The sequence below is a fragment of the Pollicipes pollicipes genome, unplaced genomic scaffold, assembly GCF_011947565.3.
Source record: "Pollicipes pollicipes isolate AB1234 unplaced genomic scaffold, Ppol_2.1 Scaffold_5724;HRSCAF=6776_pilon_pilon_pilon, whole genome shotgun sequence".
Classification (NCBI taxonomy): domain Eukaryota; kingdom Metazoa; phylum Arthropoda; class Thecostraca; order Pollicipedomorpha; family Pollicipedidae; genus Pollicipes; species Pollicipes pollicipes.
Window position 1 is genome coordinate 9,017,234 of NW_023596746.1, and position 25,016 is coordinate 9,042,249.

The 25,016-nt window shown below is 52.4% G+C and overlaps 1 protein-coding gene across 1 annotated transcript; it reads left to right on the plus strand.

The window, feature by feature from the left end:
* The first annotated feature begins 130 nt into the window (after positions 1-130).
* LOC119102460 (zwei Ig domain protein zig-8) lies at positions 131-23,668 on the plus strand. The gene is made up of 3 exons (XM_037225831.1): positions 131-160; positions 8,604-8,688; positions 23,304-23,668. The coding sequence occupies exons 1-3, from the start codon at positions 131-133 to the stop codon at positions 23,666-23,668; spliced, it is 480 nt and encodes a 159-aa protein (XP_037081726.1).
* The last annotated feature ends 1,348 nt before the right edge of the window (positions 23,669-25,016 follow it).

A 25,016-nucleotide genomic window follows, 5' to 3' on the forward strand; every position in this document is an offset into this window, starting at 1 on the left:
CATAGTGCTTCCACCAGCATCCTCAGCCCACCAAGGTCTATTTACGCTAGTGGGCGCCTCCCGCGTTGGTACAATGTCGGGTCTCTGCAGTGCAGCATCTTATACATAAAACGCTTACCTAACGCCCGGGATGAGTGAACGAAGGATCCTTGGGTCGTGGGTAAGTGCTCGTGGGAAACGTGGGTCGCGTCCGTGATCCTTGAAGCTGCTAAAGTCCTTGCGGCATATCGTTTGAATGAGTTACTTTGTGGCATGTGTCCCAGACTGTGTGCGTGTAAGCGCGAATGGGTGGGTGCCTTGCGTATGTGTGTGTGTGTGTGGGAGGGGACGAGGAATGAGAATTCAGTGCGTCTTACAGACACCACTGATAATAAAAACAAGATACGGTGTCTTTCGTTACGCATTCTAGAGTGTTTACAGAGCGGTGCGACGTTCGTGGCACGCGGCTATAACGATGGCGTGCCTCCGTGTCGTGTGATGGCGAAGTTTGCGCGTTATGCATCCGGACGGGGGCGATGTAGTCGAGCACCGGCGGTCCTCTATCGCGTGGGGCGGTGTAGTTGGGTGCTGGCGGTTCTCGTTCCGGACGGAGACGGTGTAGTTGGGTACTGGCGGTTCTCCATCCGGACGGAGACGGTGTAGTTGGCTACTGGCGGCCTCCATTCAAACGGAGACGGTGTAGTTGGGTAATGGCGGCCTCTTATCCGGACGGGGGTGATGCAGTTGAGCACTGGCGGTACTCTTTCCGGACGGAGGTGGTTCAGTGGGTACTGGCGGTCCTCCATCCGGGCGGAGATGGTGTAGAGCAGTGCTAGCGGTCCTCTGTCGCGTGGGGCGCGACCCCCTGAGCGACGGCTGCCGAGGAGCGGCCGTCCGGCCTTCACAGCCGGCTGGCGCCGCCGCCGACGGCACAAAAGGCAGTATCTGTCCTCACACCCCGCGCGCCAGGTCCGTCTGGCAGCTGAGTGTGGCCGTCCCATGCCCTACCCAGCGCGCCAGGTCTGACCGCCGTGTGTGGCCGACCCATGTCCCACCCGGCGCGCCAGGCCCGTCTGGCCGCCGCGTGTGGCCGACCTCGTCCGCCGACGACGGCCGCGCGCGTCGGTGCCGTCAGCCGCTCACGTCGGCGACTGGTCTCAGTCGACGATCGCCTAGCGCGGGAGCACGGACGGCATGCGAGCTCGCGGCCGCGAGCGGCGCTGGTGACGAACAGTGGTGAGGCGCGGTGCTGTGACGGGCTGAAGCTAACAGCCGACGGCACGCGGCTGAATGTTACTGGTAAGCACAGCGCGCTGGCGCTCTGGAAGTGGAACTTCATGGCTTAGCATTTGAAACTAGTTGGCACCCGAAATAAATAAAGAGGGAAATCTGGCAAGGACGGCAGATATTTACATGGACCAGGCGTAGTCCACAAGTTAAAGAGCATCCGGGGTGGGTGAACCAATGGGTACGCACGTGCAATGGTTAGCAGGCTGAACTGGGTACGGATTTTCGGAAAAACACGGATATGGGTACGGGGGTGAGGAAGACGTTAACGAAATGTTGAGTAGGTACTTAACATATGCTGCGTAATGCTACTATTGCTTGTACTTATTTTAGTCATACGTAGCCTCATTAGCCGCATCTATGTAATCATAACGCAACGAGTAAGTTTTGATGTCATTTTTCTTGAAACGTTTCATTATTCCGAACCAAGTATTGAAAACTGCAAGCGCTTGGTTAACGGGTACAAGGGGGGGGGGGGGGGATGGGCTCGCACCCGCCGCATTGGATCTGTCACTGGCCGCATATATAATCGTTCTCTTCATTAAATTATGCACCATACGCTCAGTGTCACTGAGGTGCCACTAACAGTTTTTTGTTATGGGTGCGGGCACAGACCGCTGTTCCTGTCGCTATATTGCGAGCAAGCCTTGTGTGCCTGTCTTAATTTTTCATGCCAAGGCATTTTAGCGGTTCATCGCATAGGCTTCCAAAGCACATCATATTTACGATAACATGCTATGTGATCGGTTCGCTGGTCGTAAGCACCCTCCGCTGCAGGGTTGTTCGTTATCTGTGTGAATGTTTCGATGCTCCGGCTGCCAGGCCGGAGCATCCAGCATTATCAGGCGCCCGGCAGCCCGCCGCGCATTGAAGTCTCGGCCCGAGTGACGTCACGGTGACGTCAAGCGAAGGTGAAGCGAGGATCTCTGAATGGGTTTACCTCTCTTATACGGCCCTGGCAGAAACAACTGTCGACTCCTCGTCCTGATGGGGGCGTAGTGGTGCTGGTGCGAGCCCCTTCAATGTTTTCTGAGTATACTTATCCGAATCTGTTTGCATACATCTGCGCCCGAATTTTCAGTAGTTTATGAGGCATTCATTGCGCATGATTTGATACAAGAGCACGTGTGCGTACCATTCCTGGTTTCGGAGCAGCGGCAGTTTCGGGAACACTGCACGGTGATCTGCGGCCGGCTCGGGCGGCGGGCGGCAACCGACGGCTTCACGAACCGCCGGAAATGGGCCGTCATTGCTGCATTCACGGAACCATATATGATACATTACGTTCAAAACACATAAAACTGTACACTATTGAACTCGCCACTGAACGAGGAATACGCCTGTTAAGATTTCGTGACGCGACAAGCCATGCTCTCGCTCACATGAGCAGGGCAGGAGATCGTCTTCGGAAAGAAGGGGAATTCAGGGTCCAAGAGCCCGCCATTATTGGGACCCATGCCATCACAAAAGAGTACAATCCATTAGTTTTGGAACAGCTCCGCTTAAGACCACTTTATTTTGAGAGTGGCCACTGATAATGATTTTTCCAAAGGGCTGAAGCTACTTGTGAAAAATGACCTCGCATACCCGACGTCAGGTGAAAGCTGTAACACTTATGGACGAGCCCTAGGTGCACGACATTTTGGCTAAAGACTAAGGATTTGTCGCCATTGTAGAAATCACCTGATATGGGCTTCAAGCATTTATCACGACCGAATAATCACCATAATGATTCCATTTTATCACCCCTTTCATACAGAGGCTCAACTTGTCTTTCCTTGCGCATTTTGACGCACCAAAAGCGTGTGCTTGTGTTCCAATCCAGCATCTTCAGCTTCATTTTTCCTCATCGGCGCAACCACGCCTTAAGTGTCATTGGAATTCATTTCTGTCTGAGCGTCAGTTCATACAGTCAACACAAGTTGAGCACCATTTGCACCTCCTTGAACACCCAGCTATTCGAGCTGGAGCTAGGTCGTGTATGGATCATTAACCTTTCTTACTGCGTCCAGAGCAAGTCAACAGCTTTTTTCGCGTATGAGGTGCGCGGAAATTCAGGTAAGACGTGTTTATCAGCAGCACCGTTTTGAAAAACAGAATTTTGTGCAAGCCATTCATGCTAGAGTAGAGTAGTCTACGGGTATCAATAGCATTTCCAGGGGGTTCGGCACACGACAAGAGTTTGGCGTGAAGGTATCCGGACTCTCCTCGTCGTGACGGTACCCGGACTCTCCTCGTCGTGACGGTACCCGGACTCTCCTCGTCGTGACGGTACCTGGACTCTCCTCGTCGTGACGGTACCCGGACCCTCCTCGTCGTGACGGTACCCGGACCCTCCTCGTCGTGACGGTACCCGGACTCTCCTCGTCGTGACGCTACCCGGACTCTCCTCGTCGTGACGGTACCCGGACTCTCCTCGTCGTGACGGTACCTGGACCCTCCCCGTCGTGACGGTACCTGGACTCTCCTCGTCGTGACGGTACCCGGACTCCCCTCGTCGTGACGGTACCCGGACTCTCCTCGTTGTGACGGTATCCGGACTTTCCCCGTCGACCCACGGCTCCAGTCTGTCCGCAGTCATGCATTGCGGTAGTAGTAGCCGTGGTTCTACTGTCGTGAAGTGCATTTTAGCAGCACAATCTTGTATTTACTCTTTCATACAATCCAGCGATTTTCCGTCACGCTGCGTGCCCCGAACGGAATCTCCCTATGGGGCAACCTCGAACCACCGGACCCTGCTTTGGATCTCCCCCGGCTTCTCTTTCTACTCCTGGGAACCTCAGGTTCGAGACAGCCTGCCTATGAGGTTTTGCGGGGCTTGGTGGGTACCGGGCGACACTTAGGTGGTCAGAAGGGTGGTAAAGGTAAAGGTACCTTGGTAAAGAGGTAACCGGAGGAGTGCAGGGTAGTCAGCGAAGCCCGTGAACAATCAGCGGAAACGCGGTCGGCCAGGTACTCGTTACTGGCCACAGGGCTCCTTGAGCGCAGAAGCGACCCGAGCAGCTAAAACGGCGCACGGAGCGGCGTATCTCAGGCACGGAGAGGTCCCTAGGGGTGCAGCCAGAGTCTTGGTAGGGGTGCGTAAGGTAGAAAAGAGCTCCTGGTGGTGCAAGGCCTCCCCGAACAAAGAACACCGCTCGTCCTCGTTGACTTCAGTCCAGGCGACGTCGATGAGCACATGGATCACGTGGGGCGCGTGGTAACACTGCTCACACACAGCGCGCTACTTCCCTGAATGGGGGCTGAAGGTAGCCAGCTATCTGACCTGGCTGCTGACCCGTAGCGCAAGCCGCCCGCTGCGCGAGGTGCAGCACATCGATGGCGTGTGCGGGAGGCCATGACGCTGCGACCACGCCACCCTCTGCTAGCCATAGATGTGGACTAGCTTATGGCGCTGGTCCGACCTCTAATGCGCCAGGTGACAGGTGGACCCGCCAGCAACGACGTCACCAGTCTGCGCTCGCATCTTCAGCACCGCTTTGAACATTACCTGCGTCATCTCTGCTTCGTTGCATACGTCGGAGTGAGTGCGACTTCCCCGGGTTTCTGCCTGACGGCCTCACAGGCTGACGGCCATGACCCGGCTACAGTGCCGGGCGATCCACGATCACCGCGGGGTCGGTCCGGAGTGGTTCCGAATTGGTCTGGTGTCCCTGAGGAGGTCACCGCAATGACGGTCGGCGATGCAGCGGTCAGCAACGAAACGGGGCGCGCTGGGCGTCAGCAGCCCGAGACAGTTCAGCATAGGTCCGGCAGCGTGTTGTCCACCGGCTGCGTCACCCAGCACACCGACACACGCGGCGCCCGGCGCGGTGGCGGGGTAGCGGCGCCCGGCGCGGTGGCAGGGTAGCGGCGCCCGGCACGGTGGCAGGGTAGCGGTGCCCAGCGCGGTGGCTGGGTAGCGGCGCCCGGCGCGATGGCTGGGTAACGGCGCCCGGCACGGTGGCTGGGTAGCGGCGCCCGGCACTACGGCTATGTGGCAGACCGGGATGTCGCCGAGGAATGATGACGTCCGCTGCCCGGCATCCAGATGGGATACCAGCCGCTGTTAATGCCACAGAGCTTGAAGGCACGCTCAGTTATGTAGAAACTCCGCCCAAAAGACGGCAAGAAATGTAGAGGAGCGTGGTGATGGCAATGCCAACATTGACCAGTAGCTCGCTAGACTGCTAATCGAAATGCGCAATCTTTGAATATGGCAATGGCTGCCAATGCACTAAAACTTGGATATTAAGTGCCAGACGGTTTGTACAGAAATCAACTGCATCATTTGTGCCATCATGTGCAAAATTCCAACTCTGTTATCAAAAATATCCCAGAACGATGTGTTTCGGAAGCATAGGTCCTACACAATTTCACACACCCACGCTTTGATTAAGGGTCAGGAAATGTTCATACCCATAATAAATAGGCTTCATACAACACCCAACTATGCTTGATCCGCAACTGATGTTTCATGACTGTCGTTCTCAAAAGGATGTCGGACTGCACCATGTATCGTCAGCATAGGCATCTATGGCCGGTGTAGTAAGTTGTGGCTCGAGTTGCTCATGCAGCAAAACGTCGATGTTTAGACATGTGTTCTACACCAGCTCACTTTGTACCCGTGAACGCTTTAAGCGTTCACGGGTACAAGCCTACCAAGGTTTGAGTTTGGGCTAACTGTGCTGGTCTTTGGTAATTTGGTTCCACATTCCAGGTTTTGTGACCAAATAGCTCGTAAAAGTTTCCATGTATGTCACCAATCGTATTGAGCAAGTCGGCAGATATTTTTCGCCATGACTGCAAATCATCAGTTGGGTGCCATCTTTAGAAGACGCTAGTTAGAAAACGACAGGCAATTAATAATGAAGTCAGGTATGCTGGGCAGATGCGTTCTTGCTAGCTGATGCTACATGCGCCTTAAAAAGAGTGGTTTACTTCCACTTCCGCCTCTGTTTTAAAATGCGTTGTAAACCTCACGGCACTTCAGATTGCCAAGATTGGAACTACCGAGCGCGGACGTAGCGAAACCGTGGAGACTGCAGTGCGGTGTGTGATGGTGGGTTGCCTGTCCTGAGCTCCGCGGTGCATGGCGAGTGCGAAATTGTCCATTTTGCGTCCCTGTATTAGTGGGTATGTAATATTTATGTAACATACGGTGTCAGGCCCTTGTCCGCAACTTTGCGTTGCATGCATCGCAACTCTAAGTGTCGGACGTCTGTCAATAAAAATGCGACGTCACACAGCATCATACCATATCAGCATCGCACGTATTCCAAGACCTCCCAAGTTTTACAAACAGCGTATTTGTTACCGGAGTTGCCACCATCGGCGCAGTATTTCTCGGCGTGCTTCAGAAGAGGCTGCGATGGGACGATACGAGTGTTGATGGGACAGCCATCTCGGTCTTGGAGAAAACGACGGTACCAAACTGTTTCGATCCACATGGCCCCCGAGAAAATGTCGTCATATCTTACCGGGCAGCCTCTGGTGAACTCCGCTGCATGCTGACCATCGGACCTGGACACGCGCCAGTCGCTGCTGCGATGGAACGGAGTCGGGCGCACCAAGCTGCCTGTCTGGGATGTCTCAAGGTTTAGTCCGCTGTGGGCGACCGGTTGTTCTCATCTTCGTCGGAATACGAGCCCGAAGACCACAGTGCCATCCCAAAAACCAAACACGTTTGAGCCAGGCGGAGGGCGGCACCGCACAGCCTGCGTGAAGCCGCTGGACAACAGTGTGGATGAACATCAGTGAATAAACGGATGATGTCAAACTGGCCAGACTCGCTCCGCAGGTAACGTTAGTGAACTTAGGGCTCTCCTCTATCTTCAGAGATACGCGCCGTACCAGTGGGAGAGTGCACTGCACTGGATCATGCATGAATAGCACCCAGCACTGAGCCTGATCTGATCCGACTCGTGACATCTCAAATCTTCTAACGCTGATTCGGTCCTTCGTGCATTGACCTCTACCCACCATCCCAAGAATAAAGCACGTTTTAGTAACGAGAGAAAAGTCGTTGAAAAACGTTTGTTGAGCTCAATCAATGATCGTTATAAAACAGCAGAAAAGTCAAACGGGAATATATAAGTACGGTGGGTGTCCGATCACTGGACGGCACGGTCAGAAATCACATCCGATCACTGAACGGCACCGTCAGGAATTCCAACCGATCACTGGACGGCACGGTCAACACTCACACCTGATCACTGGACGGCACTGTCAGGAATCCCAACCGATCACTGGACGGCACGGTCATGAACCACACTTGATCACTAGACGGTATAGTCTGAAATCACACTCGATTACTGGATGGCACCATCAGGAATCACATCCGATCACTGGACGGCACGGCCAGGACTCACATGACGCGGGATGATTTGGGTGACAAGGAGAGCAGAGGTCTTGTGAGTCAGCGGGTGTCATTAGTTCAGTGGCACGGTGCCGCCGGTTTCGAGCTATGTCCCACACATGTCGGCCTCGTTGATCTACGGATGTGTAGATAATATCAGTTTAGGATTCAGAAGCAGTGCGTAACCAAGGGGAAAGGCTTTCAAGACCATGTCCCCCTGCCTCTGGTGGCAGCTTAAGACGCTCGTAGGGCTTTCAAAACATCAAGAAATGTGTCCTCGAGACGTCTAGATATAATCTCCAGTCCCCAAAGCTCCCCCAATTGGAGTATGGTTTAAGCCCTTCCTGTGTAAACTTCTGGCCATCATACTGTTCAGGGGAATGTTAAAGTTGCGCGAGACAAATCCTTAAATCCTTTAATATCGGTAGATCTGGCTTCATTTCCAAGCACGCAACTCGCCAATGCTCGTTTCGCGGCTTTAACTCTTTTTGAAGGGAACGGGACGCACTTCGTCACGCCTTATTTATACAGCAGCAGCGACTGCATTGCTCATACTGCATCTGCTGCATTGCTCACGGGCCATGCCGCGATTCAAATCCGTGGAATCCCCTCGTGGAAGTCCACTTCTGCTCTTCGTTTCGATAAAGGCATGTTCCGAGATATCAATGCATCTATGTCTCCATTCTCCTGGTTTTACTCCGATGAATAAGGCCATTACTTCTATCTCATCCATGAGCATAATGTTCCTCGCAAATGCGCTTTCCAACATACGGTTTTAAATGTGTCTGGCTCACTGTCTGACGTGTCCGCACTCGGAGACGCGTGCAGCCGCACACCGGCTGGCTCCAGATTATGCACTTTCAAGGTGACGTTCGTATACGACACTAGTCCGGCGAACGTAAGAAAACGTCCAACTCGCTAGCTTTTAAATCGCTAATCTAGTCCGTAAGGCACGGAAGTATGGGGAAAAGTGCTCACAGTTGCGTTCGTGTCGTTTCAGAATGTCTGTATTCATGGCGGTATGAGAGCTGCCGCCCTGCATCTGCTGCTCGTGGTGGCAGCTGTGCGCCCCTTCTCACCCACAGGTAACTCACGTCGCTCATCTATCAAACTTGTGCATTGGTATTGAGTGGTTCAAGAACAGCGTCGAGAGCTTTGGGCGCTGACGGCGTGTTAACTCCCCATGGGAGTGTAGGCGAAGGCGCTTACTCGCGAGGTTCATGTGAACTTGGGTCGTTTACGTAGTTATCTGCAACATTGTATCCCAAAAGACCGATTATTTTTGTACGGCGTGCCAAACAGTAATTTCCTAAAGCACTCATAGCATATTCGCCTCTCTGACTTGTTTTGTCGATTGTGCTGCGCGTCGCCGGCGTGGAGCCCGGTGCTGCCTGGGCTAACAAGGAGAAACGGGCTTCGGGCGTAGGGCTGAGCTGGCTTCTGGTTTTCGGCGTGGCAGGACTTAAGAAGCGCTCGGGCAGGGTGGGCGGCGGTGGGATAGTTTGACTCTTCCCTGAAAGTTTACTTGAATAACTTCCGAACGGTGCGGTGCAGCCTCTTGTGGTTGTTAATTGATGTTTTCGGGCGCGTCGACTGCCGTGGTCATTTGGCCGCCAAAGGAGTTTTGTTTTACCTAACTAATGAACCGCGTAAATGGTCCCAAAGTTGATGGGTCTGAGAAAGAAAAAGACCTGTTGAAATACAAGAAATTGTGAGTTGTCTCCTAAAATGTCACAGAGCGTCAGGGGCGAGTCACGCCGTCCAAAGTGACGTTGTCGTTCTTTCACAATGTGCGGACACGATATAAGCACATGGCGAACGGTGAGAATAACACCTCGTCGATGGCAGATAGGTCTATCGGCTCCCTCCAACATATAACCGTGGGTTACGTGATTGTTCCCGATGCGTAGTCTGCAGAGGATCAGCTCTCCTCGCCTCACCTTCTGAGAACAAGATAACCACTGATGCAACTCGGGTTTGATTGCTCTGAGCTTAATACTATCGGTCACATACCAGCAACGTTGCCACTCGTTCTACAGAAACGTCCTTATTGCGGGGTCAAAGTCTGTAGCAGGGTTAGAAAGAGAGCGTACACATGGAACCAGCTCTGCTCCCCTGGCAGCCGCGGCAGCCCCCTTTTGCCGGTGATTCCAATGTGACTGCGGACCCAACACAAGATGACTTTCTCCCGGGCCTCATCCAGTTCAGTCAGGCGTCCTAAAATGTCCTGTACGAGAGGATATGAGGGATGAAAAGGCCTAAGACTAAGAAAGCTAATGAGAGGGTCCGTCAAAAAAAAGGTTCGTTGCCGACCTTAATAAAACACAGCGCCCTGTTGATCGCTACCAACTCCGCGGAGAACACCGACGCGCGTGGAGGCAATGAAAACAACCGGATGTCCTAGTAGCTCACAAACGCACAACCTACACCACCAGAAGTTTTAGAGCAGTCCGTGTAAGTAATTATGTAGCCCTCACATGACCCCTTGCGCTCAAGTGCCCTGGACCTCATTACATCTGGCAAGACGACATTAGTGTTCATATCTGTTAGAGACCTATGTATTGAGAGTGAGGCCAAATGCCAGGGAGGTTGCACAGATGTCCTGCCCGCTTCGCCCTTCGAATGGGAGTTTCGCTTTCCTGCAGTAAGGCGTACATTCGGAGGCCAAGAGTCATAGCATGTACTCGAGGTGCGCTGCTATGAAAACGTACAGCAGACCGTGAGAAACTGTGCCATATGCCGGATGTGAGAGGAGCTGTCGCAGCTTGAGCGCACAACGCATACCGAGCATTTTCCTCCTCGCTGACAAGAGCGGCTTGTGTGATTCCACCATGAGGGTTACGGTAGGTGATGTGCGGAACGCCCATGTGATAACTCGTAAAACGGTGTGATGGACAGTGTCAAGGACGCATTTGGTGGATTCACACGCGCTGTCATAAATAAAGCATGCATAGTCCAGCTTAGGACGTAAGATTGGGCGATACAATAGCAAAAGCGTGCATCGATTTACTCCATGCGATGTGCGTGAAGCACATTTCATTAGGTTGCGCTGCAGCCCCGGTAAACGCTGTTTTGCCGCAGGGAATTGAAAAGCCAATCTTCTAACAATGAATTATATAAATCTTGTGAGGCCACCGGCAGGCCAAAGCCAGGTAATGGCTGTCAGCAAAGGCAATTCGTAGGGAATCGCGTAATATGATGCGACGAGGTAGTGTCCATTGGCTTTGATTCGGTCTGATGGCCAGGTAAAAGTAAAAATCAGACCGTTTTATAGTTGGAAAAAATACTTCATGCCTTAGTTTCTGACGCTCATTCCGAACTTATTGACGCAGATTTAAACGGAAATATAAAGCAATTTCAAAGCTTTTTTTCTCGAAGGCTTCGAGGGAACAAAATTAGGATCCAGAAGTACTGAGGTACCGTATGCATGGGTCGATCGGTTGTGAGTGCTATGATGACAGTGAAAACTTTATTTCAGCAGAATAAGGTCTAAGATTAACTGAATGGTTGGAATTGTTTAATTAGGGCATAATATTGCTTGCATAATTTTAGCCATCAATGTTCTCGTTTTACTGGGCTTCAAACTTCACTTTAGAACAACATACGAAAAAACCTATGCTGTTTTTTCAAAGTACGAAGTGTGCGAAAGTGCGAATCAAAGTGCATGCCATGTATTAATAAGTAATTTTGATAAGTGTTCTGTACCCTCATATAATCTGCATAAAGTTTCCGATAAACTCTGTGAGCATTTTTTAAAACAGAAAGTTCAAAAATGATATCGTCGATCTTTAAACCTCTTAAACATCGGGTGATCCGACGTCGTGTTCTTGAACGGAGACATGAATGCTCCAGGAGTCAAAAAAGGTAAAACGGCACATGACTAAAACCCAAATAGGGGAAAAGCTTTCAGGTCAAGAATTGCAAGTGGTTAAACGCCGACGGGACCAATAGCTTGTTTTTTTAAAAGATTAACGGCACGGAAGGGAAAAAGTGGCACATGAACGGAACAGATTGGACCAATAGGTCTTGGAGAAACCGCTTGTGTTATTCTCTCGAACACTTCAGTTGCTTGGAGTTGTGTCGGTCTCACCCCAAGATGCAAAATATTCCCTACAATCCATTAATGAACTTGTGTGTCCCGTCGTGCGCTGTCCAGTTCCGTACTAGCCCGGATGTCCGAAGGCTTTCTTGCAGCCTGTAAATGTTCGGCATAACACGAATGAACACCACGACTATGTCTGGACGCCCGGGGCAGCAGCGATGCGGTATTGACATGATCTGATTCAGAACAGAACGAACAATTATATGGGCACAAATATGCGTGACGGTCATCCGCAATTCCCACTATCTTGAGCGCAAAATATGGACCCTGAGGTCTGGAGTGCTTTCTGACGATTAACATCAGATGCCGGCAACCGAAGCAGCATACACAGGCTTCAAAACAGTTGCGTAGCATAGGCGAATGTACTGTCTGCAACTTGTTTGTCCAATTCAATACTGGGTATGCCAGACCCTTGAAACATTTTTCGTTATTTTTGTTCCACGATTTTCAGTGATTTTTTTCAATCTTATCCGATTTGGTGGAACTTACCACAAAAGTTCATCGAATTAGTCGGTGCCAATCCGCTTGCAAAATTAAGGACTCTTTACAACTTTAACAGTAAATCTAGTTAAGTGAGTACGTTTAATGCTAATGATTTGTTCATTCTCATTGGAAAAGATGCTGTAAACCAGTGGGTGTCGAGCTCCTTAACACAGCTTATTGCCTGTCGGGAATGTAATTTTGCATTAAGATCAGAACAAACAAGGCCCATCATATCAATGACAATATCACGATTATATCTGCCAATACCTCTCAAACACCACTACATTGCAGCGACCAAAATCGCTGCTCATCACAATTACATGCAGGCATGAGCATGTTATCTAACAATATCAGACGCCTGGTCGGTACACAAATTGCCACATATCGATTGACAGTGTCAGCGGCACCCAATTCAGAAGCGCATGACGACACCCACCTCGCATGCCTAATATGAACGAACACTTCACCAAATACATGGTTCTTCGTTCGCTCGCGGACATACCACGAGTACCTGCTGTTTCAAAATAACAATCCCCCGCGCGACCGTCTATTGGGAGGTGCCTGCAGTACCAACTCATTCATCCAGCAGAACGAAAGAACCATGAGTACTTGCTGCGTCAAAATTACAATCTACCCGCGCGACCGTCTTTTGGTAGGTGCCTGCGGTACCAACTCTTTCATCCAGCAGAACAAAATAGTTGCGTCGTTTTTGAACCCCGTTGCTAATATAGCATACGCTACCAGATATCTTTTTTGCGAGGAACAAATACGAAAGCTAATTTAGTTGTAATCGGGCATCGTACAGCTGCAGGTCACATATACACAGTAAAAAACAAACTATTGTAGACATGTTGCCAATGTTACTTCACTTTGCATCCACCGTTATTGTTTTCAGCACGCTAACAGAGATACCATCAACACCCTGTCAGTCGCCCGTCATCCGACATTTGCCACGACCGCTGATGCTTTGGCACATCGTAGACATGCTAGCCACTTGCCAAAGGCTCTGGTGACCGCACAAGCTACCCGAAATCTTACCAAATCTTCATTTGAGATATGAATGAACGGTCATGGGGATGTTCATCCACGTTAATGACTTCCTGAATTTCTGTGTTAAGTGCCCTGGGCCTTTTAAATAATTAAAGAAGAATAGCAGGCATGCAACTATAAGAAACAGTATAGATCAATAAGGACCCACTAAATGCCCAAAGCGTTCGCTGGATACGGAGTACCTAGCTCACATCAAACAGCTAACTGCTATGTGATAAAGTTACCTGGCTGGTTTCTGGTTGTAGAGGTCAACATGTTCATTCTTTGATTACATTAATTTGGGAGTGAGGATAAAGGAAATGATCTGTGAGGATGGAACATTATTTATTGCCAACCACCCGGAAATGGATCGGTTGAAGCAGGTACTTAGTCTTAGGCTGGTGTTAGACTCAAATTTGTATGGGTGATTAGCTCAACAGAAACTACAGTGTTTCATTGAGTTCACATTTTTGTAATTTACCCCGGTAGGAGCTTGGATTTCAGAAATCTGTGGTGTGCATTCTACCAATAAAACATGCTCCTGTCTAGTTTGTCAACCATGAAATGTAGTACAATTCATCGGAGCTAAATTGTGTTGCTGATAAGATCAGGAGTGATGGTAGTTAGGTGATACTAACAGAGGTTAGTATATTGTTGAACATTGTATTTACTCTGAAAAAATGAGAGCTTCAGTTTTCCATAGCAGCATATATGATTGCCACTCACTCATACTAGTTATCCGTTATCACATATGTGATCTGTTCGTCAGACAATTTGCTTTTGGAATTGGTGCACGAATTATTTGCGTGGAGTGAAAATTTCTATGCAATTATTTTTCATTTGTTTCCATCCGTGTAAAATGGTTAATTTGAAAATCAGGAGCGGTCCTAATCCATGTCTGGTAAAAACTTCTGATCCGGTCCGGTCCGATCCGCGGATTGATCCCCGATGCGTAGATTGATCAAATCCGGGAAGCGCTCCAGTGGCTATACCCGCGTGGGTCGTGTTGCGCCGGGCCCCGGGCTCGGCGACCTGGCCCGACGCCCGACGCCGGCTGCCGGCTGGACGACTCCGCCCAGCCAATCACCGTCGGCCCCGTCAGCGGTGACCCGTCCAATCGGGCCCCCCGACTGACGTCTGATCAGCCGGCGGCAGCACGGTCCGGGCTATATCACAGACCCAGAGTGGTGCAGGCCGACATCTGATCGGCCGGTGAGAGCACGGCCCAGCCGCACCAGAGGTACTCAGTGGTGCAGCCTGACATCTGGTCGGCCGGTGAGAGCACGGCCCAGCCGCACCAGAGGTACTCAGTGGTGCAGCCTGACATCTGGTCGGCCTGTGAGAGCACGGCCCAGCACCAGAGGTACTCAGTGGTGCAGGCCGACATCTGATCGGCCGGTGAGAGCACGGCCCAGCACCAGAGGTACTCAGTGATGCAGGCCGACATCTGATCGGCCGGTGAGAGCACGGCCCAGCACCAGAGGTACTCAGTGGTGCAGCCGACATCTGATCGGCCGGTGAGAGCACGGCCCAGCACCAGAGGTACTCAGTGATGCAGCCGACATCTGATCGGCCGGTGAGAGCACGGCCCAGCACCAGAGGTACTCAGTGGTGCAGCCTGACGTCTGTCGGCCGGTGAGAGCACGGCCCAGCACCAGAGGTACTCAGTGTGCAGGCCGACATCTGATCGGCCGGTGAGAGCACGGCCCAGCACCAGAGGTACTCAGTGATGCAGCCGACATCTGATCGGCCGGTGAGAGCACGGCCCAGCACCAGAGGTACTCAGTGATGCAGGCCGACATCTGATCGGCCGGTGAGAGCACGGCCCGCACCAGAGGTACTCAGTGGTGCAGGCCGACATCTGATCGGCCGGTGAGAGCACGGCCCAGCACCAGAGGTACTCAGTGATGCAGGCCGACATCTGATCGGCCGGTGAGAGCACGGCCCAGCACCAGAGGTACTCAGTGGTGCAGGCCGACATCTGATCGGCCGGTGAGAGCACGGCCCAGCACCAGAGGTACTCAGTGATGCAGGCCGACATCTGATCGGCCGGTGAGAGCACGGCCCAGCACCAGAGGTACTCAGTGATGCAGGCCGACATCTGATCGGCCGGTGAGAGCACGGCCCAGCACCAGAGGTACTCAGTGATGCAGGCCGACATCTGATCGGCCGGTGAGAGCACGGCCCAGCACCAGAGGTACTCAGTGATGCAGGCCGACATCTGATCGGCCGGTGAGAGCACGGCCCAGCACCAGAGGTACTCAGTGATGCAGGCCGACATCTGATCGGCCGGTGAGAGCACGGCCCAGCACCAGAGGTACTCAGTGATGCAGGCCGACATCTGATCGGCCGGTGAGAGCACGGCCCAGCACCAGAGGTACTCAGTGGTGCAGTCTGACAAGGTGTCAGCCGGGTACAGCTCGGCTCATGCGGGACGACTTCGAGTTTTACACGTGGAGGCGTTCTCGCGCAGGCCCTGTTGCTGGGAATGTTGTCGGTGGAAGGGTTGTCCGTCACGTTTTTTTTTTTTAACTTGGGAATGTCATCGCTTAGAGGTTTCGTCTGTAGCGGTATTGTCTCACAAAAAGTTGTGTGCTCAAGTTGTTTTGCGTGAAAAAAATTAATCAAGGGCACCAGTTACAAGTCACATAAAAGTTTTGTCACCTGGACATTTTGTTCGTATCTATTTTACCATATATAACCTATATTCTGCAACTGTTTCGCATGTCACAGCTAATCTTTCGTGGGTGCGTCATTTCCAGCAATCTGAAAAAGGAATTTTGACATCAAGCCGCACTTGATCAGACCCGCGCTGCCACCAAGTCAGGGCTATCTATAAACGCCGGCGCTACTCATTCTGAAACTCTCGGCACCAGAATGCATTATCCCGGCGGCGGGTCGGGCAACGGCCCGCTCGCCAAAAATTTGTTGTTGACCGAGTGAGATTGCCCCCCCCCCCTTACAAAAGAAGACCTACACACGAATCCATACGAGAATGCAGCGCAAGACATCATCCGAACAACCCGTCACCAGCATACGCGCGTGTACTCACCAGTCGACACTATCTGTCGACCACCGGTTTCAAATACTTTACATGCGTGCGGCAAGTTCGGCCCGTCCGTAGTTCGGCCCGTCCGATCTAAGTACTCGACGTGTCGCCCGCTCAGCCACCTAACTACCACGTATATTGGGGATCAGGGAAGCGGTCACCTTTCCTGATAAACCCAGACGAATAACGAAATTGCTCATTCTGACCGGTCACCCGGCTTAATAGCGTCTCTCGCACTCGTTGCCTCCGACCGTTTGACTGCTTCCTAGCATTCTGCGCGGAACTAAGGCATAATGAGCCTTTTGCAAGGGTGGTTGTTGGCTACCACTCTTCCTCGTGTACAAAATCCTCCGAATACTTGAAAACCAGCTGCGAGATAAGGCGAAACAATGGCGACCCCATGTGCCTCATGAATTTAAGGAAATGCGGAGAACATCCATACGAATCGGAGTGTTCGTTGTTCACAGAACACACGACAGCCAATAACGACTTTCCCATTCGACACCGCAGCTGTCTGTCAGGGTAGGCAATTGGCGCTTTATCTCACGGTGGTGTTTTTCAACTTTGCCTATAGCGTCGCGATGCCATCCTACCGAATGTCTAAGATTAATGCCTCACAGATTAAAAAACTTCTGGCGTCTTTGGAATTTTTATTAGCTCCGCAGCCTGTCTCGATATGCTGGGGTGCCCCAGATGTCAGAAGCTGCGTGGACAGTGCGTCGATTTTATCATCTGCTGCGACTCACTTTATTAGATAATGAAACCGGTGAACTTGTTTATACACGTCAGTACCAGCGTTTTCCCTGCTAGCCGACTGTTCGACATGTGCACGACAGTGATCATATATCTGCCGCCTTATGGCGCTCAGGGATCCTGCTAAAAAAGAGAACGTTTTCATAACATAATACAGATGGTTGCTTCCCATGCCGTTCAAACAGGACTACCTGTAAAACTACATTATTTTTCGGGACTCGTGCGTCCCGGGTTGATTCATACAGTGCCGTAAGCGATGCACATGGTAACAGATAGGCTGTAGACGGAGCCCGTGGTCAGCGTTCTACGGGGTGTAAGCGGGGTATTGGCATCACTGTGCTGCAGTCGGATCATAAGCCGGATTTACGACGCACTCACTGCGACTTGCGCGGAGACTGGGCAACATGCCCATCCAGTGGCGTAGTTTCGCAAGATGAGTCGGGGGAACTGAACAGTAAAAACTGCCCCAATCTGCCCCCAAAAGATGCCAACAAACGGGCTTCTCTCCGATTTGGTGCACTTTCCTTCCAAAGTTAGGTGGTTGAAGGCCAAGTTTGGAAGCGTGGGGGGCTAACTCCCCTGGCACCAAATGAGTAGGACACTGCATCACTTTACGTACCACCAGTGATTGATTCCTCGGCCCGGCTATGATACGTTTTGATCTCAGCTCCACCCGCTTTCCGTGATGATTGTGGTGGTAATTGTCAGGTAGTTGTCAACCCCACGCCGTGCAGGTCGCGGGAAGCCGCACTTCCCCTCTCCTCCCCTACTCCTACATCGATGCCACTATCAGCTGTTCTTTTCCGGAACAGTCCACACCAGCCAGCGTACTGGCCCCTCGCTTCGGATACGCAACACGACGACATGGTCTTCACACGTCACGGTCGGCGTCTGTGCGCTGTTCGACAGCAGAGCCCAGCCGGCGCTGCTCTGCGCTCCCGCCCCCAGAGAGCGCCAGCGGCCAGTCTGGGCGCCACCGCGTTCAGCCTGAGGACTGCTCGCCGGTTCGGAACCGCGCTGCGAGCCGCTGGTGCCGTCGGTGACAGGGTGGACATATTTATAGAAGCATGGGACGTCGCAGTCCACGCCCACTGCACGACCATCGCCGTGACGTCACGCCGGCTCGGCTGCCCATGGCCGCATGGAGATACCGCAGTCCCCGCAGCCATGAGGAGCGCATCCGCGCCATCGAGACCTGGGAGCGCTGCCGTACCGCAGAGGCCGCCGCGTGTACTAGTGGTGCCGTAACAGAGTGAAGGGATTGATCGCTCTCGTGCGACGCTCGCGCCTGAGCAGCGGTCTGCTGACAGGGCTGTAGGACTTCTGGAGCCGCTGAGGCAGTTCAGGTCGCAGCCAGTGAGAACGCGCAACACACGCGGACGGACAGACTACATGCCCCACTTCGCTGCCGTCGGCCCCACATCGCTGCGGGGGCGGTGGTAGGGCGTGGTTGTGCTGGTGCGACCCAGGCTGGACCACGCCCGTGCCGTGCCTGTGCCTCGTCGCAGTCCCTGCACTCAGCCGCTCTGCCGGAGTCATCTGAAGCCATCGGGAACATGAGCGCGTCGAGGGCTACTGCGTCGATGGCATACCTCGCTACGCAGTGCAAAATTGTTATGAAATGTGCTGTCTCCGTAATCGACGCTCACGTTTTATATCTCATAAGCATTTTTATCACACCGCGCACTTTTCTATGCACCTGGAAGATCGCGCGCCTAGACGATCGTTCCTGCCCCACGGCCGCTTACTATCTTACGCCGATGACACCCAAGTCCTCGACTCCGCTACTCGCGATGTCATCAGTCTGTCTAGCCCGAAAGCTCGTGTGAGGAATTCATTCAGTGCCTTACAAATGGTTTCAGTCAAACGGCCTCTAAATGAACCCCACACAGACATGACATGCTGCCGGCTTACTACATCTGCCTCGCATCCGACTGCTCACCCAGCGGTAGTTTCCGTGACCTTAGATCAAAAGCAATCCATTGGTTTTTGTCTCGTGGCTCCAGAATAATTTGGGGGAAATGGCCACTTGAGCAACCAGGGAAAGTGCTGGCAACTGTGCAACCGCATTCCTTAAAAAGTGCAAATGTGCCTTGCTAAGATGTTCTCCCTCCATGCGTACCAAAAAAGTTCACGCCAACCAGCGACCAGAGGTTGGAGGGAGTCTGGGCTTAGGCGAACCGGCTAGCCTGCAGTCTGAGCATGATGCTTGGTTTGGGCTTGTGGCGTGCAGTATAGCCTGGTTTTAGGGGCATTGGCATGATGTTTGAATCTTAGCCCGTTTGATTCTCCATGGTGGACAGCTCTTGCAGAATATGTGCTATGAATCACGACACACAGCTTTCGAATTTCCGGTACAGCGTTGCATATTCACGCACACTGAGCAACTCGATTTATTCCTCGGTTGGAAATTCGTAAATTGGATATCGTGGTTAATCCAGTTCAAGAAACGTGATACATTAGGAAGGCTCGGATCGTAATCCCATTGGAATGTTCAGACATGGTAAGACTTCTGCGCCTTTCAAACATCAGAATGCTTTAGTCTGCGCCGTTTTCTTTCCATAGTACCTGCTTTTTGTTATTGCAAGTACTCTCGTTTGCTGTGCCCGCTCAGATACAGTGCTTGATGCACTCCTGGATGAGCCATCCACATACTGCAGTCAAAACTCCTACATTATCTCGACGGGATTCTGATAGCTAAGCATTGCCACGTCCAGTGATAAGACCTCGAAAACTTCGAGCATCCATCTAAACAGAGCATTGCCGAACATTGGCAAAACCATGTGATGCTTTGCTGTCAACGTGACATTCGTGGTTTTTGTCTCAGTGGTACTTTTCGTTACCGATAAAAACGCTTGGTCTATGAAGTTTTACTCTTTCTTATCATAAAAATGTGTGCCAACGAACATGGCCTTGTATCGTTACGTTACATGACAGGTTTTTACCACATTTTTATGCAGCCCTAATCCGCTATATTTATACAAATGTTTTACCAGGTGCATGCCCGTCAGTAAAATATTTCAAAAGCGCGCATTTTTTCCGCTGAGCTAGCTGGCACAAATTAAAATGCATCGTCTCATTCATATTTGTGCCTTATTCCCAAAACGGCTGTCTATGCTTGTCGGACAGAACTGTGTAAATATTTGTTTAGCGCTGTTGATGGTCCCGCACGACGTGACGCGAAAACTGGGCAGACCTTTGACAACCATGTACGTGGTACAGTCATGTTTGTGGCACAAATGTCGGGCCAATTTCACATTTGGTACGCCTCCACCATGGATGAACATGCATTTGCAGGACGACTCAGACGTAAGCCCCAAGCAGCCGAGAGTGGCGGCACCGCCTGCGACCCAGCTCCGCCCCTCGCTGTTGCGGCGGCGACGGCGGCGGGCGGACAAGAACGCCGCGCCCGTGACGGCCGTGAGCGTCTCGTCTTTTTGCTAGCCGTCGGCTCGCTGTTTGGAGGCAGATGCGGACCGGACGAGTTAGCAGCCGACTGCCAGTTGACATTAGCGTCAGGTGACGCGGACAAATGACGGCGCACGCCAGCCTCTCCTCGACGCGCTGGCGGCCGTCGCTCCGCCCGGTGCGCGGCACCAGCTGCCTGCCGTCCGCTCGCCGACGCTCGCCGGCGTCAGCGCCCGGCGCGCGGCACCAGCTGTCATCCAGTGACCGACGGACGGCGGCGTCAGCGCCCGGTGCGTGGCACCGGCTGTCGTCCAGTGACCGACGGACGGCGGCGTCAGCGCCCGGCGCGCGGCACCAGCTGTTGTCCAGTGACCGACGGACGGCGGCGTCAGCGCCCGGCGCGCGGCACCAGCTGTTGTCCAGTGACCGACGGTCGGCGGCGTCAGCGCCCGGCGCGCGGCACCAGCTGTTGTCCAGTGACCGACGGACGGCGGCGTCAGCGCCCGGCGCGCGGCACCAGCTGCCGTCCAGTGACCGACGGTCGGCGGCGTCAGCGCCCGGCGCGCGGCACCAGCTGTCGTCCAGTGACCGACGGTCGGCGGCGTCAGCGCCCGGCCCACCCGTGTCGTGCTGTACCGGCCCAGCTCTTATTGCGGCAGAATGGGGATTTCACGATGTCCACAGGTCATCATGTCCAATGCAGTAATAGGGGTTCTTCATTAAGTCCACAGGTCATGATGTCCACAGCTCACAATGTATACAGCTCAAAATGTCCACAGGTCATAACGTCCACGGTTCAAAATTCCCACAGTTCGTAATGCCCGCAAGCTAGTTCTGCCTGCACCCGCCAGGGTAAGAAATTTCGTACGCATGGGAGATAGGCGTCGGCCAAAGTCATTTCCTCTAAATTGGTACAGTCCAGCACTATTGTTGCAAAGTGAATCTTTCGCGGCTTCCCGAAGTCCGATTCTGTATAAACCCGACTGGAACGAGACCGCCTCTGAATAATAGGCCTAAACACACCGATTGAAATGAAATCGACTTTGCATATGATAGCCGAAAACCAACCCAGCAGGAATAAACTCGACCCTGCATAAAACTGGTCACCGTGTTCCTGGCTATACTGGGACAGTCACGTAGCAAATTTATTATTGAGGAGGTCAAAATAACCGGAGAAAAATGTCTATAGATAGCTTGGCGCTCATCCAGCCAACCTCAGCGGTTGGAACGCGCCGTAAAATAGGCTTTCCAGAACATATAATTGCTGTGACTCATTGGCTATACCATCGTGTTATGCATCCGATTCAGCACCAAGAACTGTGAAAATAATATGTTCCACAGGTCGCTTCACGCTCCTGCCCCCTGCTTGACCCTGCACTGGTTTCGTCGGCTTGGCGGTTCCAGGCGCCGTATTCTCAAACATAACAGCGAGGCAGTGTCCTAGCGGACGCAGGTGGAAATATGTCGTGGACATTATAAGCGGTGGACATTATTAAGAACTGTGGACATTGTAAGCTGTGAACATTCTGAACTGTGGACATTAAGGACCGTGGATATGGTAAGCCGTGGACATTATGAACTGTGGACATTATCAACCGTAACCTGATGAACTGTGGGCATTATAAGACGGGCCGGCAGCAGTAGTTACGGTGACAGCAGCACTTCGCCCGGCACGCGCAATTTCGCCAGCTTGTGAGGCGCGAGAGAAGTAGGTGCTATATCTCACCTGCGTAAATAGACAAGACTGGTCTCATGTGTCAGCGAACTGTGGCCTTCACATACCAGGTGCAATACACCACAGCGGGGCGGGAACAGCCAGCCATGTAACGTGGCGTGGGCGGCGGATTTACTTTTGCACATCGCAGCTCGCCAGCTGCCTTAGAAACGCATAGTAGCTAGAACTTACGTTGAAATTATTTAGATGATAGATGAAGAGACATCTATAAGCTTATTTGAAAGAAACGAGGCGCAATTGCACTTTGGGAAGCGTCGCACTCGGCTCTTCATTTCAGGCTTTTCTGACATTGCATGCATGCGTTCGCCTGCAATGTTGCGTGTCCGGAAGCAATGAAGCTACTTAAGCGCTCCACGTGATGGAATATTAAGAACGAGTGCGGAGAAGGTGGTGACCTAGCGAGTGCGGTTGGCAGGAACCCCAGGTTCTTTCGAAACATTGGTATTACAACAATTGAGCAAGCTGTTCATTGCAGCTGCAAGGACTACTGCATGTGCATACAGCGGTACTATTGCAATGCGATTACAGTGCACGTTTCTTAAAACAATTGCGTTACATGGAGACAAGCGAGTCACAAATAAGATCCGCTCCACCCGACTCCTGACAAAATTCGCCGTCATCGATTCTGGCGACTTAATTTATCATCTTATCGTTGTTCATCGTATCATTGTGTATCGTATCATCGTATCGTTATGTATCATCGTTCGTTGCCATGGCGGTCCCCAAATTCTTTGGTAGAACAGAAGCAGACAATTGTTCCCAGCTATCGTATTGCCCGCGTATTTCAGAACTCGTATGTCAAATATCAGAACTCGCATCGAGATGTGAGTCAGTGTCGCACACCGCCGCCCATATATCGACTCACCCTGGCCGCCGGGCATCAACGTCTTGCAGCTCCACTCCTCCTCTCACGAGCTCGACTACGGTTGTCTATCCTCCGCTGCTGTCCTGTGACATTCGACGGCGGCCGACCTTGCTTCCCCGACAGAGGGTCTCTCCCTGAGCGCCGTCGGACGTCAACGTATGTCCGCACACGCGCTCGGAGCGATCGAGGTCCCGCCACCGACCTGCTGATAGCTGACCTGCTGACAGCTGACCTGCCGCTACCGCTGACCTGGTGTCTGTCTGTGCCTGCCGGTAGACCCGGTCCGTTTGGACGTGGACCCGCCGGTGGCACCGCATGCCGGCCGGCCCTGGTTCCAGCGCGACGCCACCCGGAACGTGACGGCGCTTCTCGGCCGCAGTGCCTACCTCAGCTGCCGCGTCTGCGCGCTCGGCAACCGCACCCTCTCGTGGGTGCGCCTGCGGGACGTGCACCTGCTCACCGTGGGCGAGAGCACGTACACGAGCGACGAGCGCTTCCGAGCGCGCCACTCGCCGCGCTCGCACGACTGGACCCTGCAGGTCAAGTTCGTGCAGCACCGCGATGCCGGCATGTACGCCTGCCAGATCAGCACCTCGCCGCCCGCCTCCTACCCCGTCCACCTGACCGTCATAGGTGAGTGACGAGCAGCCATGCTTGCGGACACATGTCGCCACGAGCGTCTCGAGAGAGTTAGTGACCTGACGGCCGGGAGGCCTCGTGAAGTTCGTTGTCATGGCAACCGAAGGGTGGAAACAGCGCTAAGCTCTTAATTGGTTTTGTTTCATGTACGGTTTCACACCATCACACGTTGAAATTGATTACCTTCTGGTCTGTCAGTGGTGGTGTGGTCTCTTACATAAGATGTACACCGCGGTCGATGCGCCAGTCCTGGACACCCGTGGACACCGCGCGCACTTCTAGCTAGCCGTCCAAGAGGCTGTTTTTCAGTCCTGTTAGCAGCTGTTATTCACGCACGCATAATGTGGGTGCGATGTTAAGAGAAATTCGCACTGCAGACGGCTGCCAGCCTGGTGCGTTAAAAATACTAAATATCGTCAAGGAAAGGAAAGAGGATCACTGCCCAAAACACCCCGACCGTGTAAAACGGACACAAACATTTCCATCGCATCGTGACGTCTGACGTCAGAGTAACGGGCACCCTCTGCACTGTCCCACATTTAGCTGCCGACGAGCACTGTTCCACCAGGTTTTTTATAAGCTTAGGTTGTCCTCGTGTTTATTCTAATTCGTTAACACTTGTGCATGGTTGTGCGTTTGGGGTGCGCTTGTGCATTGACATGTGGTCATGCATGAGTGCGTGCTCGTGGGTGCGGGCGTGTGCGTGTTTGTGTGCGCACGCGTGGGTGTCTGTATGAGAAGGCTTAACAGGCCGTAACAAACTGGAAAATGCAAGAGTATTTAACACGCGCTCGGGCGGCCCACTAAATACGACGCGCTTGGGTGGGAAGGAGAATGGAACCCCGAAGCATTGAAATCATGGCATATATAAAATATCAAGAAGCCATCCTGCGAACCAATTTTCCAGCTACAATTTTTATTTTGGTCTTCATCACGGCACCAGACCTTAGCCATGGGCAACAACACTGGTTATAATTTTAAGCTGAATGGATGGTTCACAAAGAAAACATCTCAATGCTGTGTGGCTGCTTCCAAGCATTCTTTGTATCAGCATGAAATATTTCTCAAGAATAGAATTTCCTTTCATCCATGGCCATGGTTCTTCCATTGTCTACAGCTTTATAAACTTAGGCGGCAATCCGTCACATATTTTGGAAGTCATTTTGAAAATGTCGTTGAGCTGCTCTTCAGCGAGGGGTTTGGACCATCGACAGAAGCTGTAAACAGGGTGCGCTGTAGTATCATTGTTGCCCTTGCTTTTGGCGGCTGATCCGAGGTCCAACAAGGCCTTGGAAAAGGTGAAGGTGGTCAGGTTCATCCTTCAATGGAGGACCAATGATTAGCTGGTGA

Coding starts and splice junctions, on each gene's coding strand:
- LOC119102460 (XM_037225831.1), top strand. CDS start 131: ATGAGTGAACGAAGGATCCTTGGGTCGTGG. Junction 161..8,603: donor GAAGGATCCTTGGGTCGTGG/GTAAGTGCTCGT, acceptor GTGTCGTTTCAG/AATGTCTGTATTCATGGCGG. Junction 8,689..23,303: donor GCGCCCCTTCTCACCCACAG/GTAACTCACGTC, acceptor GCCTGCCGGTAG/ACCCGGTCCGTTTGGACGTG.